Here is a 14,523-nt window from a genome sequence, read left to right on the forward strand (position 1 = left end):
ATTTGAAATTAAAAGCCCACGTGGCAGCTTTTGATTGGTCAGAAAAAGAGAAAGAGGCGCTTTCGACGTGGCATGTAAACAGCGCCGATTTCGCGGGAAGATTAAAAAGAATTAGGGCTGTGATGGTGAATGAAGATATAAAGCACTGGACTCGACTCACAGTTCTAAGCTCCCACATTTCCCAATCTCTTTCCATTTCCATGGCATCTTCCGAGAAGGATGCGGCTCTTGCAGCTGTTCCCTCCGATTCCCCCACCATGTAAGCTTTTTTAAGCGCCGTTGCCAACCAACATTCTGTGTTTTTAGTTTTTATATACTCTGTAATTTGTCTTTTTTTTGTGTGTGTTTGATTTGCTGGTAATCGGTTCTTGATTGTTGATTTGCTGGTAATCGGTTCTTGATTGTTTCATGGCGATTGAGTAATCGGGGAATGGAATTGTTGATTCTTCTTATAATTATGTATTATTTTGGTTGTTTAGTGCATGTAGCGTATGCTCAAAGCTGAAGGCTAATGGTTCTGTGAGTACGGCGAGATTTAAAGATGTTTAAAGATTTTGAACTGTACAAACTGTCCGGAGTTGGGTTCAATGTTGGGGAAAATAATCGCTGTAAGGAGACATCTATGAGAGGGTAATCGAAACTGCGGTAGCTTATTATATAAAAAAGAAACAAATATATTTTTTTTTTGGCATTAGTTGCTTTTGATTGCTTGGAAGGTGAGAAATGGACGAAGTGGTAAAATATTTAATGAAAAATTCTCCACACAATAACTTGGAGCAACCAATGAAGAGCCGGAGATCGCTTTCACTATATTATGCATTCTCGTGCCTCTTGGAAACAACGGATTGACTGAGCTGCCGAACTTACTATTGTTAAGCAAAATTATCTGAAAATGGTGGAATTTCTTGAATCCGAAGACCACAAATGTCAAGGAAGGAAGAGAATTTGTTTAAACCCGAAGGGAGTGAAGGACAAGCTTGTTTTGCATACTTAATGGAAGAAATTGGGATAGCCTCATCACTATTTTTTGAAGTTGCATCCTTATTTTCCGCATTAAACGACAAACAGAGAGCCTTTTCGCAAGAATCTTACACAAAGACATCATAGAAGACATTGTGTCTAGTCTACTGTGCTTTTGTTGTAGAGAAACTAGTTACTTGAGGAAGTAATGAACAAAATACAGTTGCTACGACTATGAGTAATATTGAAGTAGAATTTTGGGATTTTCCTTTGGAATTTGTGAGAGTAGATGAAATTTGTGAAGAGGTACAATCTTCGTAGTTGGTTTCCTGTAAGGATCTACTATGATGAGCATACAAATATTTAAATGTTTATAGTTCATAAGGATAAAAAACCTTGAAGTGGACCATGAACAAACACTTCGTCAAGGAAAAGCTTGATGTATGAGTCATATGGAAGTTTCCTACAACAAAATAGAGTGCTAATGTATTATTTGAGTGACTATACAAAAAGCAATCTGACAAATTAATTGTATATCTGGCCATGCAAAAGTTTTCAAATATGCATGAGGTGGAGTACTTGATTTGTTTATCTTGTTTATCTTTTGTTTATTATTGACAGGGAAAATTCAAATTATAGCTTGTACAATTTGTCAATTTTGACCTTAAAATTTTAATTTCATAAACTTAGACCCTAAAATTAAATAAATATATTAAGTATTTGAATGTGTGTGTGTGTGTGTGTGTGTTTGTGTCTTGGAGATTTGTGTCTCAATTTGAGTACTTTTGTTGACCGGATAATACTATTGTTGTTGGAATTGATTCTTCTGGTCATTACAAGATTCTTTCCATCGTAATTTTAACATTTTTTCATTAGACTTAGCACTATTTTAATGACTTAAGGTTGTTGCTTAGTTTGGTATTTTTATTATTCAGTATTGCTATTTTTGTGGTTTGATATTGAATATTTTATTAGTGTTGAATTTCATTGGATTTATTTGTTAGTTCATGATTATATTTTTTATTTAGTTTTGAAGAGGCATTAGTTGCACAATTTATTTAAGTTTGAGATTGATGAAATTGAAAGCCGTAGGTTTTGACATACCAAGCGAATAAGGTAGTAAATTGGATTTTTTTCTTATACGAATTAGTTGTCATTGCTGCATATTAGGGAAGTAGCTATCAATTTTTATTTTTACTTCTTTCCTTTTCGAGTAGAGAAAATAAATAAATAAAATCATTACATTTCACGAAAACCCATTTCAAGTTGCAACTAATGTTTTTGGTTTGTTACCTTTGCAGATTTGACAAAATCATTAATAAGGAAATTCCATCTACGATTGTCTTCGAGGATGATAAGGTTCCTTTACATTATTGCTATATAATTTGTATTATTATGTAAAAGAATTTTAGAGGGAAGGAAATATTAAGTTTGGACAATGGCCTATCTAGATTAATTTTGTGAATAATGTATTTGCTGAATGTGTTATATTACTTTCTAGAGAGAAATTGTTACTATTGCATGGTGGAAATACGATGCCGGTACCCATCATTGAAAATATGATGCTAGCATTGAAAAAGACTTGTCTCTCTTTAAAATTCTTCAGTAATGGAAAGGTACCCTTCGTCCAACTTGATGGATCCCTATTTGAACTAAGATTGACAGACCTTTTGTTTTCTCCACTTGGGCACATATTCATGGAAGACTGGGTTGAAAGATTGACAGACCTGTTTTCTTTTTTAATTAAATTTTTTATGATTATTTCTTCAAGTCAGTTCCTTGGTTTCTTAATTTTGTCCCAAGGATTTAATGTTATATTTATTATGTATCCTTCAATGTCCTTTCAATTACGACCACTCATTTCGTTTTATAAATCTTGCTTGGATGTTGTCATGAGATGAATACTTGGAATTGAAGTTAAACTCTGTCATTGTGAGTTCTATTAATTTTTGTTTCAATTTCACTCTGATGGCAGGTTCTTGCTTTTAGGGACATATCTCCACAAGCTCCTACACATATTCTAATCATTCCAAAAGTTAAGGATGGGTTATCTGGATTATCTAAGGTACTTCTTTACTGGGTATTTTAGTCTCTGCTTTTAAGCGTCCGTCGACTTGGTTCTTCTAGCAGTTGCATTTTGATCTCATTATATGAAATATCCACTATATACTTGAATAATGATTGAGAAGTTAGATTTATCTTTATAGTGGAGAAATTTGAGTGGCAATTAGGTTGTCTAACCAGAGTAAGAAAATCTCTAGTAGAGGTGTTTAGTATTTGGGTTGGGTTTAGTTTAGGGACCTTTCCAGCCCTACTCAATGACTGTAGTTAGATGATGGTCCCAATTCAAGTTATTCAACCGAACTTGAGTTAGTTTGAGTTGTTCAAATCAATTTTGTAACAGTAATTGTGGAAATGTTAGTATTTTGTGTATTTATTTAACTATTTAGTTTATTCACACATCAATTGAATTTGGTTACTCACTTTCATTTTCTATTTTACGGAAAATACACTCGAGGAACTTGTGAATTATTTTCCACAAAATTTTGCCTGTTGGTGGGTAAAGGTTTAAAAGAAATTGATTGAAATAAAATTTAAATAAATACTGCACAAGTAATTTTATTACGAGTAAAAGAGATTTTTGTAATTAATTAGGCCCCATTTGATAGCCATTTGGTTTTTTGTTTTTGAAAATTATGCACACTATTACCTATGAGTGTTTTTTTATTTTTTTTATTTTTTTTTATTTTTAATTATCTACTTTCTAATCATATTCTCAAAATTCATGTCAAATTTTGAAACTAAGAAAATGTAGTTTTTTTAAAAAAATTATTTTTGGACTTTGATAAGAGCTGAAATGTCACCTTAAGAACGACAAAGGCCATTGTAAAGAAATGGTGAAAAAACCAAAAAGAAGAAAACTAATGACAAAGATTTTTTATACTTCAAAGGCGTATTATGGTCTTTGGATTACAATGAGTGGGCATCTAAAATATATGAAGCTAAACTTTTAAAAACTTAAGAAATGTTTCTCGTCTTCACTAAAACCATTACATAATTGCGTCTCTATATGTCAAGGAATTTTTTAGTTGGAACTTGTGTTTGTGTTAAACTGCTGATTTTAATGGCCCGTTCTAGTTTTATGCTGTTATGAGGTTGAAATTTATCCATTGACGCTAAAAAGATTATTATATTTATTAGACACTGGTTCAGGGGCTGTATTATTCATTCATAGATATTCTTGTCCTTTTGTTTGCATTTTCATTGTATATTTCTTGTGCTTTGTAGGCTGAGGAGAGGCACACAGAGATTCTCGGCCAACTTCTTTACGCTGCCAAGCTCATTGCCAAACAAGAAGGGCTGGACGATGGCTTTAGGGTCGTAATTAATGATGGACCGAGTGGATGTTAGTACTCAAATCCCCATCTTTTACACTCGATAACAAATTTCTTCTCTTATTATTAAAAGTATCAAGCATTTGATTCTGTCATTTTCTCGCAGGCCAATCGGTTTATCATCTTCATGTTCACCTTTTGGGGGGACGACAAATGAATTGGCCCCCAGGTTAAGATGGACACTTTTTCAACGTTGAAATACATCTAATAATGTTTTCATTTACCTGTTCGAAAACTTTATCAACTTTATCAACTACTGCTCGTCCCTTGTGGTCTCTAACATCCCATTGAATATGGTAATTGATACAAGTTTGGTGACTATTGTTGTTTTTCTTGAATATCTTATTGAAAATGGATGCCAATGTAATGTATGCGGTGGCTCTGTCTCAATGGCAGTAAGAAAGCAGGTTCGTATCAGAATAATGTAAAGCTAAAGGAAGATTGGGCTTCATTCTGGAATCAAGAAAGTAATATTAAGTAATTTCAAAGGACGTTATATGAAGAACTTAAAATGATTTTAAGTGTCTAATTTTGTTTGGGATGACAGACGTGAAATAAATGCCATTTGGTCAGTAGTTTTACCAGAAATAAGAAGGAAAATAAGGATTTTATCCATAGAGTTAAGGTTTAATCCCATCATTATTTGGGATCGTTGAGGATCAAATAATATACTTTTGTTCTTGAACTTTGAGGGTTCCTGTTTTTCTTTTTGGTTGTTGTCCCTCAGCTGTGAATTATTTTGACACAGATTTTGAATTAGTATCAATGTACTAAAATGTGCATGAATGTGCATATATTGAAGTTACATTGATTGATTGAGATGGACAATAGGTGGGTGGACTTAAGATCAAAATGACCATTATTTTTTTTTTAAGCTACAAGTATCAATTTTTAGGAACTATTGTTTGTGCATGTGGATAGAAAGGCTTACTTTACCTTAATTTGTTGAATAGAATTTGCTGAAAGGTAAAGTAACTTTTAAATCCTCCAAAAATTATGACAAATATGTTCATTCTCAGTAAGCAGGGATGTAGAGATGAACTGGTGGGAGTGGAAGACATGGTTGAGCAGCAGGGCATTGCAAAAGCTGATGCCTGAGGAAATATGTCTAAGATGTGCTTGCTCTTTCCAGGTACCTTGTTCTTGATGTTCTCATAGAATCCCCTTAGTTCTCTTTCTCCAAGATGCCTATTCATTGGATTTTAGCTTTTGAAAGATGATGGTATCCATGCCTAGGTGTTCTTTGGCCCATCATGAGGGAATTAGATAGTTTTGTTGTGAAAATATGACTAGTAAAGAGAATTAGGTAGCGTTTTGGTGTAAATACATTAAGACAACAACTAAATGTCAAGGAACCTAAGGAGGTACGATTAAAGATGTCACAATAAATCACAAAAGCTAAGGATGAGCTAAGGATGTCTAAAAAGATGTCGTGGTGTAATGAGTGAAATTTTTTACGAAGAGTTGAGTCAAAAGACAATTAAGAAAATCATGTGCGTGGCTCCAGATGTCGCATAAATGAATTTATCGAAGTAGACATAGCTAAACATGGGTCTAATTTACTTTTTTTCGTGAGAAATAAATATTCTTCTACTACATCGTGCATGTATATCAAATATATCGACCACTAAAATTTTAGACAAGAAAAATAAAAAAATCTAAAATATTCCCATTGTTCCCTATGAACGAGATATGCTCTCCACAAAGAAAATAAATAATTAAATAATTGCTCTCCCATATCTTGGTATCTTGGTGTCCTTGGTGTCACATCCCTATCCTCAAAGAATGTGAAGAAAATGAAGAAAAGGGGAAGCCAAAAGCCAACTAGACTTTTTTGGTTGCTTATAGAACCAACCATGTTCTTTGCCCATCAAAATTTGGCACTAACAACACTTCATATAATTCATGCACACACCTATTTTGTGTTGAAATAGTTAGTTATTGGCTCTATTATCATACCATGTTCGTACATTGTTCTTCCACAAAAATTGCTCGTTTGTTCGGCTTAAGTTTCTATCCATTCATGTTTAATTTTCTTTTCACCTTTCATTACGTCTTAGCTTCTAAAGTTTCAACTATTTTGATTTCTTTAGCTTTCATTTGTTATAATTCATAAGCTTTACACAAACTATTTTAATCCTTGTCGTTCAGTTTTTTGAAAATTAGTTCACAAAAATGTTGAAATAAGTGCACGTGATGGTACTCTAACCTTATGAAGTTGTATGGCCCCTTGTCGAGAAATAAAATGACTTTTAAAAATTAAAATAGAACATTTGAAAGAAAAAAAAAAAACTTTAATATAAAATGTGATATAACTAGAAAACAATGTTTTGTAATTAGATTGATAAATAAACTAATTACATTTTTATTAGATAATAAATACCTCTCATTTTTTGGTTGATGATAAATATTGTAACTAGCTAAATAACTCAAATTTATAATTAATATTAATTATGGTGGATTATAATTAATTAGGATTATAAGTATGGTTTTAAGGTTTTTTTAATATGTAATTTTTTTTTAATAACACATAGTTTATACCTTTTAAATTTTATATTGTGGGGTGAGTTAAGCATAATGATTGACATAGTGGGTCATCCAATAATTCGTGGAAAAAAAAAAAAAAAAAAAAACAAAAGAAATCTCCTAATTTGATGTTTATAATAATGTTAATCCATCGTATTAAATTTTTGTTGATGAGTCGATATTTTTGATATAGGAGAAAACTGATATTTCTATCTTAAAAAAATCTAAGAACAAATTGTTAAATAAAATAAAAATAGTTGAATTTTTATTTTTTTTCTAATTGTAAATATTTAAAATTTTAAAATAATTTGCAATAAGGAAATAAAATTTGAAGTAAAATTATGAAAGGAGGAATATAAAATGTGAAGAAAAGAATGTAAATTATAATATATTTATTTAGAGAAATTTGAGGGAAATATAATAGTTGATTAAAATAGGACTTTAAAGTAAAGTACGTGCACGTGCAACTTGACATATCAAATATTGAAGCACGTGCCGAAACTTCTTTTGTTCGTACAATCCACAATCAATCTAAACCACCAACACCAAGTGTTTTGTTTCAGTGTAGTGTTAACATAGAGATTTACCTTTTTACCCTCCTTCGCTAACTAATTTGTTTCTAATTTCTTTACTATAATTTCCACATTAAAAAAAAAAATTGATTTTTCTAGTCAAATTCTAAAACCAATTAGAAACTATATATATATATATATAATTTTGTAATTTTCGTGAATTTTTAAATCGACCTAATTTTTAATTTTATGTCTAATGTGTATGCAATTTTTTATAAACGTTAAAATCTAAAATTGAAAGTTTAAATTTTATAAATAAAATAAAAAAAAAATAAAACTTGAAAGTCGCATAAACATGTGTTATATCACGGATCTTATTAAAGACATATTCTGTATCAACAAAATTCTACACTACTATTGATCTGATATACGACCATTGATCTGTTGATAATAAAAATATTCACCCGATTGGTCGGAGTTTTCCAAATGTCCTATCACCTACCCTTCTCCTTTTCAAGTTTGTCACGGGTTAAAACAAATGTAGAGTTGAAAAGATACAAACGTAAATTCAATATAGATATGAGTATAACCCAATAAAATTAAAATGTTATATTTCTCAAACCGAAAAATATTATCCAAGATTTAATTATTCGGTCTTTATTAAAAAAAAAAAAAACATAAAAGGAAAATAGCTGTCAAAGAAAAAGAAGGAAAAATAAAAATGACGCAATAAAAATTGGTTTTCTTAATATTAGAAATTGAAAATGAATAAAATAATAAGTAGTTTGTGGTCTACAATATTGAAGCGTCACACATTGCTATACACAATAATATTAAAAACTATAATAATAGTTGTGAAATATATTAGGGATAATGTTCCCTAAAAAAAATAATGTATAAATAATTTCTTTTTTTTTTAGTGTTTTCTTATCAAAGATATTTTTTCAAAAAACGATATTTTAATCCCTTAAAAAAATTAATTATAAACTATTTAACAGAGATTTTTAAATTTAACTTAATTGTACTAAAAAGCACGAGCATCCGGTCAAACATAAGTTAATACAAATATCTAGAGAAAAAAAAAATTAAGATCTAAACCGAGACAAGTAGTAATTTTACCGAAAGTAACTTTAACTTTTACCCTTCTCTAACTTTTCATGGGTAATTACTATTATTTTTATAATAAAGTTATAATTATCTTATTTTTATAACATGTTTTGATGTGATAGCTTGGTAAGTTAGAAAATTGATGGGTAAGGTATGAGTGTAATAGGTCACATCATCCAATTCTTCCCATACATTTCAATATGATTGCAACTCTATACCTAATATGAAATGATCAACTCAAATCATGAACCATTCATTCATATATATATATATATATAATATATATATATAATATGTATATAGATATATAATATGTATTGATTTTAGGTGACTTGAACACTCATGGTGTTGTTCATGTGTTTTGGATTCTTATGAATGTTACTCATGAGTATTATTTCTTTGCACCCTTTACCCTCCAGAGCTAAATCTAGAATGTTTGATGAATTATTGATAAGGGAGATAAGAGTTTATGTTATTTTCGTTCAATTATTCAATAAACTTCTCTTTTATTATTCACATTTTACTTAAAACGTTTTTTCACTAAAAAAATTTACTAAAAGGAACGTGAATAGAAGAAAAAAATTATCGTCCAATGGGTGACTTTCGAGTCAAATTGATGAACATTTATATCTTTGAGCATGAGAAGCTTGTGATATTTGAGTAAATGAGGGGTACATGAATGAATTGGAACCTCATCCGAATGAGAGCTATCCTGATGGTAGAATGACTAAGAAAAGCTTAAAAAAATTAAAAAATTACTACATATGCCAACATGGTACATGGTGCACCTTCTTGTTCAGTAACTCAATCATAGAAATTCTATAGTTATGGTTGAACTCTTAAAAAAATTTCTGGTAACATAACCATGTCGTAGGAGAATGTCAGAGCTATTAAGTTTGGAATATGAATTCTGAATCCTTATTTGGTTCCTACGTATGAATCAATACAAAGCTAGATTGAAGGAGAAGAATACTAAGAAGGAGAGCATGAGACACGGTAGTAAATGGATTCAGAATCGTGGTCTGCACCAATTCACTTAAACTAAACAAACGTGGTTAATGCATAAACATCGAGGGATAGAGGGGTCTATGAGGAGGATTCTTGATGCATAAGAATGAATGAAAGAAAGAAAAGATTTTCATTCAAAGGAAGGGTCAATACATTGTTAGCCCTTTTTTTAAAATTACTAAAAAAAATTTGGACTTTGTGAACATTAAAGTGAATGGAATCTTACAAAATGTCCCACACCCTTCATAAGTTGATAGCCAAATTGGATACTCATCTTTCCCAACAGTACTCTTTTCCCATTGATAAAGGCTTAAAGTACCAAAGTATTAGCTATGAATATGAACCCTAGCTTTTAACCCCCTTGCGTCATCATCTTTTCTATGTATAAATATTTCATATGAGGGCGAAGTAGCTTTCTGAGAGGGGTTTTTTGGTATGGAAAGAAGAGCAATTTCTAAGATGAGCTTCATTAATGGAAGCTTATCTGAGAAAACAGTCTTTGGGTGCAACAATAACAATGATATGAGGGAGAAGAGAGAGGCTTGTGATCACCATCGTCGGTTTCTTGCTCGTTGCTCTACTGCTGATGATTCTTCTGAGCTGAGTATTTTTGATGCCAAAAAGTATTTCAATGAAGTTTCAACCAACAATACCAACAAGGTTTCTCCTGTGACAAACATCGAGTCGATGTCGGAGTCAGAGAAGTGTAACGGTCATTCAGTAACGTCGTCTCAGGACGAGGATTTTGACCAAGATTCAGAGTTATCAAAATCCAAACCCTGGACGTGTGGTGTTGTTACACATCCATCGTCTATGATGCTTTCTAAATTCTCCCCCACTCTTGACTCCATTGATGGATATCATCGTCGGAGCTATCGAGCTAGATCTTTTCGTTCTACAACACCGACGGCCTCGTCTGAGGCTAGTTGGAATAGTCAGACAGGGTTGCTCTCAAACCCTCCAGGAGCTATCTCGGTGTCAGTTTTGCGTGGAGATACGAATCATCATTCTGGGAGAAAATCTCATAAGCCATCATCGTCGTCATCTACAACAACAAGATGGATTTTTAGAAGCTCTAAATGCCCTTGTACGGGGAAGAAGTCGATTCAAGTTCAGGAATCTAAGGTGGTACTAGAGCCAAAAACAAGTCCTCCTTATACCAACAATAACACTACCGTTGGTAGCCATTCTCAGTCAGAGTCGGAGTCGGAGTCTTCGCTGTCTGAGAAAACCTCAGGTGCAAACAAAATACTTTTGCAACAATCAGATAACAGCGTCGTTTGGAGCACTCAAAGACGCTTTCCTCCAAGTTTGCTTCTTCAAGAACACACAACACAACGTGTAATAGCCTCCACAGGTTTCACTTTCCCCATCTTGAAAAAAAACGCCAACAACAATGAAGATATTCCAACTAGATCCATAAGTCATGTTTTAATCGAAGATCCACCTCGAGATTCTTTAGAAGTTTTCAAACCAAGCACCACTAGAGATTGTGGCAATAATGGTGGTGGTGGTAGTCTAAAATCACGAATTTTAGCTAGTGTGGCAGCATCCGGTGGCACTGCCACTATTGTCAACGATGTTGATGATGTGGCGAGTGACGCCAGCTCAGACTTATTCGAAATTGAAAGTTTCTCCGCTCAAACTGTCAACACAGCTACTGTCTCATATCCTGCCATGTTCCACCGACGAGACTCGATGGAACTAGAAGCAAGAAAACTAGGTTTGGCCCTTGCAGGCACACGTCGCAGCCTCGATGAGCCAATGACACCATCAACTGACTGGTATGAGCCAAGTGAGGCAAGCATAGACTGGAGCATTACCACAGCTGAAGGCTTTGATCGAGCAAGCATCGCAAACATGTCAGAGACCGAAGAGCCCTGGATAGAGAAAAACAATAACACCGCCAGCAATAACAACAGAAGAAGATCATCATCGGGAAATGGGCTGTTAAGTTGTCGGTCAGAGAAGGCGGTCAGTGTGGGCCCACAGCCGGTGACTAAGCATGTGGGGAGTAGGCCACCATTGGCAAAAAAGCCACCACTAGCAAGGTCTAATTCAGCTCACCTCTCTCTTACTTTTGCTGCCTGATTTGGGAGCACTCTCTCTTGTGTTTGTGATGGAGGATGATACACAATTTCTCTCCACCAACCTCTCTCCCAACACACCATTTCTTGATTTTCTTATCTTGTCTCTTCAATTTTTCTTTTCTTTCCTTTTTCCCTCTTCATTATAGTGCTCTGTCTCTCCAATAATTGTTTGGGCCATTAGTTTGGTGTACTTGTCATTCAAATATTTTACTTCCTACATCGTATAAACTCACTTTACATCTACTTTGGTAGTTTTGTGCTTTCCTATTTGTAAGCTTAAAAAGTTTCGATTTAGTTGAAGGGTTTTGTAGTTGGAAATCCATATCTTATCGTGTCGAGTTTTCTTTAAACCTCGACAGAGATAGAATGGTGTGTTGCACGATCTTGGTAAGCCTAATCCGAGAACCTTTGGTCTTGAACAGAGTAAAAATCAATTTTCACAATCCTTCGAGTACGAGTTTTTCTTCTATAAGTTCCTTCACTTTTATAAATTTTCTAATTTACCCTGTCCTTATGTTCTGTGAGTTCATATAAAAAAAAAAGATACAAATATGAATACTATCTTCTTCAAATTGTTAGTTCACCCTAGTAGTAATGTGAATTTGGTGTCGCTGAAAGCATGTAAAAGCAGGTTCAATATGCAAATAGTACTAACCCTAAGGAAGGAGGGCCATAGAGAACACTAAGGAGGTTGATGAGACAGTTAGCAAACCTGTTAATGAAGAGGGCTTTCTTCTTCTCCTTCTTGCTGGATAAACAGAGTAGAAGCTGGAGATACGTCTTCTCCAAGCTCAACAGCCTGCTTCTCGGCAGCATCACGAGCCGAGGCTACGAGCCCTTTTGCATTTCTCAAGCTTCTTTTGGTTCTTGAGGTTGGGCGTGCACTTCTGCCCTCTTGTTCTTTCTCTACCCATGTCAGATCTCAGTTGCAGCTGGAGAAAGAACAAATTTGATCATTGATATCTCAAATATTATGTTGTCCAACTTTAATGATAAGGTAATCAATGGAATGCACTTTGTTCTAAAGAATATCAATGTAAGTATGCAAGTATGAAATCCAAAAATAGTATCCCTTAAGCAAGCATTTGGCTGGGAATTGAGATAAGTCATTACACTGGTGTAATGGCCCAAGCCCCCCGCTAGTAGATATTGTCCTCTTTAGGCTTTCCCTCAAGGGAACAAAAAGATAACCCGATCGATAAGAATTTACAGTATTGATACAAGTGTGATGAGGATTCCACCTTGAAAAGATGAGGACACCTTGCAGTGTTTATAAGATACACGGGTTACTCCTCTCATTGCTAATTGGTTTTGAGATCGAACTCCATAAACGCTTAGTCTAAATAAGGCATAATTAATCTTTCTTTTTGTAACAGCTCAAGCCCAAGCCCAATCGCCCGGTGTCTAACTCTAATACCATTTGTAACAATCAAAGCCCACCGCTAGCAGATATTATCCTCTTTAGGCTTTCCCTTTCGAGTTTCCCCTCAATGTTTTTAAAACGCGTTTGCTAGGGAAAGATTTCCACACCCTTAAAAATAATGCTTAGTTCTCCTCCCCAACCGATGTGCGATCTCACACTTTTCGTCTTTTAAGGATAATTTTTCGCTCTTAAAACCACGCCGTGGTTCTTAAACTTCATCAAGGTTAAAATAGTCCACCGACAACATGAATCGGTTTGGAGAGGTTCATCTATGATTCATCTCCTGAAAATGCTACTATGAACTGTAAAATCCAAATTCATAAGTTCAATTACGCCAAGTTGAAAGCATATCATAATTGTCTCAAGACACCAATGCTATATAAACTTTAATAACAACCATTAAGGGGTACCTAAAATCCACCAAAATTATCAACCATCATTTTAAAGCTCTTAAAACTTAAAACACTGACAATAATTACAATGTACATCCATTAAAAACCAAAGTAATCAATTCAAAAGAGTCAAATTATGTTCACAGATTCAGAATCTAGTGAAAAAATTGCTCCCAAGCTGAGAATCTAGCAAAAACAAGTTCAGAAACCAGCCCTAATTAGCACACAAATCACTAAGGGAAAGAACAAATGCGAAGGAGCATAAATTCGCCCAGATAAACTGATGAGTAGAGGCAACAATGCGTGAAAACTAGGGCGAACTGCAAATTGATTAACGAAAGTGGAAAAAAACAAAGATGAACAGAATGCAGCAAGAAGGAAGGAAGGATCGGTTGAATGAAAACTTGGAGTCGAGTTCGGCAGATTATTATATATGAAAACAGGTTTCGAGCTTACAAAAACCTATAAAACCTTGCAGAATGCAATGATCTGAGTTTTTTTCTGTAGCTATAAGATCAATAATCCCTAACCTTAAAAAGAAACAACGAGAATCGCCATTGTCGTTTTCTACTAACTTCATTTTTTTAATTACAGAAGGAACACACACAAAGGAAGCGATGAATGAAACAGGAAAGAAAAACGAACCTGAAATGATCGATTTTTCAGAAGAAGAAGAAGAAGAAGAACTCGAGAGCTTCCGAAATCAGGATCGAACATTCAGAATTAAAGAACGAGAGCGATGAAATTGAGAGCTCAATCCAATCCAATCCAATCGATTATGATATTTCTCGTTTGTTTTAACTCGTTTTTGTCTGATTTTCGATTCGATTTCAACGGAGTAGAGGTACTTCATGGAAATCATAATCGAAAATCAGCAAAAACAAGTTAAAACATACTAAAAATATCATGATCGATTCGATCTTGATACTACCCAAATCAATTTAAAATTGATAGCAATCAATTTGTTGAAATCCAAGTTATTTTAACCCTTTCTTTGTTCAACTCAATGATTCTTAACAACTCATTATTATTATTTTTACTTTAGTAATATCATATAAAATCGGTAGGATTGATTCATGTAAAATGATAAGCAAACTGTTATGGGTATTG

General features: G+C 33.5%; 2 protein-coding genes and 1 long non-coding RNA gene across 3 annotated transcripts; 2 read left to right on the plus strand and 1 right to left on the minus strand.

The window, feature by feature from the left end:
* The first annotated feature begins 95 nt into the window (after nt 1-95).
* LOC111784970 (14 kDa zinc-binding protein) lies at nt 96-4,676 on the plus strand. The gene is made up of 5 exons (XM_023665473.2): nt 96-259; nt 2,262-2,319; nt 2,936-3,025; nt 4,249-4,366; nt 4,462-4,676. Exons 1-5 carry the CDS (start codon nt 123-125, stop codon nt 4,527-4,529), a joined length of 471 nt encoding a protein of 156 aa, XP_023521241.1. The 5' UTR covers nt 96-122; the 3' UTR covers nt 4,530-4,676.
* Nucleotides 4,677-9,887: 5,211 nt separating this feature from the next.
* Nucleotides 9,888-11,841, plus strand: LOC111786756 (protein PHYTOCHROME KINASE SUBSTRATE 4-like). Its single transcript, XM_023666985.2, has one exon. The coding sequence runs from the start codon at nt 9,944-9,946 to the stop codon at nt 11,597-11,599; it is 1,656 nt and encodes a 551-aa protein (XP_023522753.2). The 5' UTR covers nt 9,888-9,943; the 3' UTR covers nt 11,600-11,841.
* Nucleotides 11,842-12,121: 280 nt separating this feature from the next.
* Nucleotides 12,122-14,450, minus strand: LOC147793052 (uncharacterized). The gene is made up of 2 exons (XR_015420489.1): nt 14,059-14,450; nt 12,122-12,530 (listed from the first exon to the last, which is right to left on the minus strand). It is a non-coding gene; the product is annotated as an uncharacterized LOC147793052 (long non-coding RNA).
* Nucleotides 14,451-14,523: the final 73 nt, after the last annotated feature.

Source organism: Cucurbita pepo, chromosome 3, assembly GCF_057944985.1.
Source record: "Cucurbita pepo subsp. pepo isolate OVF chromosome 3, ASM5794498v1, whole genome shotgun sequence".
Classification (NCBI taxonomy): Eukaryota; Viridiplantae; Streptophyta; class Magnoliopsida; order Cucurbitales; family Cucurbitaceae; genus Cucurbita; species Cucurbita pepo.

Excerpts from the sequence above, each read along its gene's own strand:
- LOC111784970 (XM_023665473.2), top strand. The coding sequence starts at position 123 with ATGGTGAATGAAGATATAAAGCACTGGACTCGACTCACAGTTCTAAGC. Across the intron at positions 2,320-2,935 it reads TTGTCTTCGAGGATGATAAG|GTTCTTGCTTTTAGGGACAT; the intron begins GTTCCTTTACAT and ends CTCTGATGGCAG. Across the intron at positions 4,367-4,461 it reads TAATGATGGACCGAGTGGAT|GCCAATCGGTTTATCATCTT; the intron begins GTTAGTACTCAA and ends ATTTTCTCGCAG.
- LOC111786756 (XM_023666985.2), top strand. The coding sequence starts at position 9,944 with ATGGAAAGAAGAGCAATTTCTAAGATGAGCTTCATTAATGGAAGCTTA.